The sequence below is a fragment of the Conger conger genome, chromosome 7 (genome assembly GCF_963514075.1).
Source record: "Conger conger chromosome 7, fConCon1.1, whole genome shotgun sequence".
NCBI classification, from domain to species: Eukaryota; Metazoa; Chordata; class Actinopteri; order Anguilliformes; family Congridae; genus Conger; species Conger conger.
Genome location: NC_083766.1, coordinates 1890090 through 1895089, shown reverse-complemented (window position 1 = coordinate 1895089; position 5000 = coordinate 1890090). Strand labels below are relative to the sequence as shown.

Below are 5000 nucleotides of genomic sequence, written 5' to 3'. Positions count from 1 at the left end.
CACCCGCCGAGCACTTTATTAGGAGCACCTGTCCACCTACTGATTCATGCGATTATGTACTCGGCCAATCGTGCGGCAGCAGTGCAATGCGTGAAAGCAGTACCAGAGTCCTAAAGGCCGGGTTATAGTCGGCTCAATTAACGATCGACCGATGGATCTCGCCACGCTGTAGCCAACAGCCCGTGACATCTCCACTCTGATTCTGAACGCTGTACAAACGAACAACGTGTCACAGAGGTGGAGTCATGTGCGAGCTCCAGGCCTGGATGCTAGTCGCCGACACGCCGCTAACGATAAGTGCCGATCAGAACAACTGAGCCCAGCGATGGGCTCACAGTGCAGTAGTCGTGAGTGATGATCACGTAGTGATGACATTAAATTGTCCGTCAGCCGAGTGTAAACTAAAAGTCATTGTGACCGACCATCAGGTAATCGCTGGAGGCAGCGAACATAGATGGAGGAACTATGAACAGGCCTTCAGACGCAGTGTCCAGCTCCATCTGGGAGAATAGGGACGCACACTGCTGCTCCGTCTGGGAGAATAGGAGCGCACACTCCAGCTCCGTCTGGGAGAATAGGGACGCACACTCCAGCTCCGTCTGGGAGAATAGGAGCGCACACTCCTGCTCCGTCTGGGAGAATAGGAACGCACACTCCAGCTCCGTCTGGGAGAATAGGAACGCACACTCCTGCTCCGTCTGGGAGAATAGGAGCGCACACTCCTGCTCCGTCTGGGAGAATAGGAGCGCACACTCCTGCTCCGTCTGGGAGAATAGGGACGCACACTCCAGCTCCGTCTGGGAGAATAGGAGCGCACACTCCTGCTCCGTCTGGGAGAATAGGAGCGCACACTCCTGCTCCGTCTGGGAGAATAGGAACGCACACTCCTGCTCCGTCTGGGAGAATAGGGACGCACACTCTGTCCGTACGTCAGGCTCTGCTTACCACCACGCTCCGAGGATTTATGGAATATAATGCGCAGAACAGGCAGAACATAAAACAATGATAACGCAGAGTCTATTTCTCCTGGTATCAGTAATGACTGCAGCAAACAAACTGCAGAAATACTACACATCAATCACCTCCTGGAATTATTCGGAATATTGAGATTCTGGGTTCTTGAACCAAAATGTTCCCAAAACATTTCTGAAGTACACCATACAGTAGAACTTCTGCAATACGGACTACAAGGTCAAGGACTGGCCTATCCACAAACAGGGTATGACCCATATTAAATGATGCCCTATCAGGCTTTCTATTATGAAAAGCATTGACCCTCTGTTATTACGATTCATATATTATTGTTATAATCCATTTATAACACACCTGAAATACATCTCCTGCTCAGTAACTGCAGTATGATTTATCATGTCCTTAAAGGATACCAAAACTTTTCCTCACTTTTTTAAAACTCAGAATTCAGCCTCTATAGCAACTCTAAATCCGCTCCAACAACATAAAAACTTCTCTTAGTTAACAGCTCTGCATTTCTCCGTAATGGACGTTGATAAATTCTTTCTTTATGACACGACGGCTGCAGCTCATGGAGATGTCGTTGCGGAGAGGAGAGATTGTGAGAGAGGAGAGAGGGATTACTCTTATATAGTGTACACTGTATGTGCCTATTTCTATTACACCCAATCCACTCTTCAGTACCGGAACATCACAGTAAATTAGGAGCCACAAGCTCGGCTGATCCAGATCTGAGCTGCCTCATCCCCGTCCGCCCAGAACAACGACCCGGGAATGTGGGCCATGAAAAGTGGATATTGAGAAAAATATATTCCACTGAAATTGTACTTAGACTATGATTTACAGCAGGAGTGTAAGGAGGGGTAAATTACTGGATTACTGCGTTAGTTGGATAACTGCGTTAGCTGGATAACTTCACAGTGAAAACAGCAGTTCTGGGTTTTACTCTGTGAACTTATCCGGCTAACTCAGTAATCCTGCTTCGCGATACATCCCCCTGTTTAACCCTTGAGTTCAGTTGGCTTATTAGCACCTGTGAAACTTAGCCTGGGTCAAATTATAAATGAACTAAAAGTTTAAGACATTTGACCCAAGCCAAACAAACAAGGGTTAAAAAATATATATAAATGTTTTGTAATTCAGTTTAAAGTTTTAAACATTTCAGAGGTGTAAACAAAACCCAAATTCACAAAGCTGATATCTCAGAGGTCCCACTTTCAGATCCACACGTCACGGCAGTAAATGATACACGGTCGGCATTTACATAGCGCCTTAATCCAGAGCGCTGTACCATCGATGTCTCTCACTCACCCGTTCACACTCACACTCACACTCACACACACTCACACACACTCACACACACACACACACACACACACACTCACACACACTCACACACACACACACACACTCACACACTCACACACACTCACACACACTCACACACACTCACACACACACACTCACACGCTCACACACGCACACACGCACACACACGCTCACACACTCACACACTCTCACACTCACACTCACACTCACACACACTCACACTCACACACACACACTCACACACACTCACACACACACACACACACACACTCACACACACACACACACACACACACACACTCACACACACTCACACACACACACACACACACTCACACGCTCACACACGCACACACACGCTCACACACTCACACACTCTCACACTCACACTCACACTCACACTCACACACACTCACACTCACACACACACACACACACACACACACACACACTCACACACACACACACACACACACACACACACACTCACACACACACACACACACACACACACACACACTCACACACACACCAGCGGCGACTGGCTGCCATGCCAGGCACCAGCCCGCTCTGTACTGAAGGCTTTCAGGCCCACGCGTCAGGGCGGAGCGGCAGTGCTCAGCATTCCCTCCCTCACGCGTCCCTGTGTCCCTGGCAGTGCTCAGCATTCCCTCCCGCACGCGTCCCTGTGTCTGCTCAGCATTCCCTCCCGCACGCGTCCCTGTGTCCCTGGCACTGCTCAGCATTCCCTCCCTCCCTCCCTCACGCGTCCCTGCTCGTGAGAGCGTGACCCGCCCTGGCGCTCGCTCGGCGTCGGGGGAGACGGGGTCTTCCGGCTGGAGGACACATTCGGGCTCCTGATTCCCTCGCTGGCCGCAGACGGAGCGGCCCTTCTGACTCAGAGTGAGTACTCAGAGACACGGCCCCCCCGGGAGACAGCGCTCCTGTTGGCCTGTGTGACACAGGGCCTGCAGGTCCACCCCTCGGAGGAGATATAGGCCCCGCGGGGTGATATACACCCCACAGGGTGATATACGCCCCACAGGGGAGGGCAGGAGAACTCCAGTGCGGTCTGCCAGTGCAGTCAGAGTGCGGACTCTTAATCACGACCGGCGCTAAATCCACACGGTGACAGCTCCCTACTTTAGCTCCTTGTGCGAAGAGGAGATAGAGACAAACTTTGTTAGTGCGAGTTTAAATCACCCAGCTCCCATCTCTCCCCGCGGATACTCAGATTAGCATACACCTGTGGAGCAGAGAAAGCGGAATTATGTTTGGGGGGAGAAAGAATTATCTCAACATCCATAAATCTGCCGTGTAAATTCCGGACGTGCATTCTCATGCATAAAGAGGCGTGTAAATCTGCACACTTCGGCCGGATATGAACAGTAACTACACTTTTATATGATCTCCAAACAGCTCTTATGCACGTTTATGGAGTGCAATTCCCACGTATATTTAGGTAGATGCCATCCTGCGTAGGTGATGGCAACAATACCTTAAAACCTACAGACGTTGGGCGGGATTTAATCATGCGGCCGCAGGGATCATCAAATCACGGTCCTACAGGGCTGAGAACCGCAGTTTCCACCCTGCCTTTACCTGGGAGTCAGGTGTGACCCCCAATCAGCAGCACTGATTGTTCAGTTACTTCTCTATCCAGAGTGAGACACAACCCAGTGCATCTATTTACGACTTTGTCCCCAGAGCAACACGGCCTCAATTCTCAAACTTCATTTAGCTCCAACTTTGCTCCAGCTAATCTAAAGTGAATGAAGTGGTTTTTCACCGAGCGAGATGGTTACAGGTGAACCCCGCGTTCCACGCACCGGCCCCACAGGGGAATCCATCCCTGGCCCGGGCCAGACGGCCGTAACACAGGGCCCACGACGGCAGCCTCTTCCCCGTGACCAGAGCTCGTAGATCCCAGCTCCCCCGCTCGCTCTCCTGCCCCTCATCGAGCGATGGGACGCCTCCGCGCACGACAGCCATTAGGCGACGCTTTTACCCAAAGCCACTGACGGGGGCCCTGGAGCAGTGTGGCGTTAAGGGCCTACGGGCCTTGCTCAAGGGCCCAACAGCTGTGCTGATCTACACCGGGGCTGGAAGCTCCAACCTTCCAGGTCCCAGTCAAGCACCTTAGCCACTAGGCCACAGGCTGAACCCAGGAACTGCAATGTACATTACAATCAGCACAATACCCCCCCCCATCCATTTTTATCCTACAGGCCGTGTCCCCGCTGTTCCTGGGGTGAGTCAGCGATTACTCACACACCCCACCCTTGCACAAAAATATTTCTGGGAGACTGTTCGAAGGGGGACGGGGGGGTTGCCTGCACAGTGTGTGACTGGGTGGGGGGGGGGGGAGTTCCCCTGCACATTATGTTCCTCAGTCTGCGACGCTTCGTCAGTTCCCAGCTGAATTCTGCCGGTTGCTAAACTTCGGTTCCACGGATCGGATCCCGGACATACGACCCTCTCGCAGGGATCAGGGAACAGATAGGGCATTCCCGCCCGGAGACTCCCGGAGCTTCCCGGGATGTCTGTGTTCCGGGCCAGGCGGACACCGAGACTCACCGAAGACGGTGCGGGCGGGAACGGACTCCCGGTTGAGCCAGAAGGACACCTGGGACAGGATCACCGTCATGATGCACGGCAGATACGTCTGGATCACAAAATAACCGATCTTCCTCTTCAAA

General features: G+C 52.1%; 1 protein-coding gene across 1 annotated transcript in view; it reads right to left on the bottom strand.

Annotated features, from left to right (window-relative positions):
* The window catches only part of LOC133132565 (gamma-aminobutyric acid receptor subunit alpha-3-like), a 133914-nt gene that overhangs the window by 21494 nt on the left and 107420 nt on the right, over nucleotides 1-5000 (bottom strand). The window contains exon 8 of the mRNA XM_061248047.1: nucleotides 4879-5000. This exon is cut by the window's right edge and continues 31 nt beyond it. Within this exon, the coding sequence (XP_061104031.1) occupies nucleotides 4879-5000 (122 nt within the window). The remainder of the gene's footprint in view (nucleotides 1-4878) is intronic.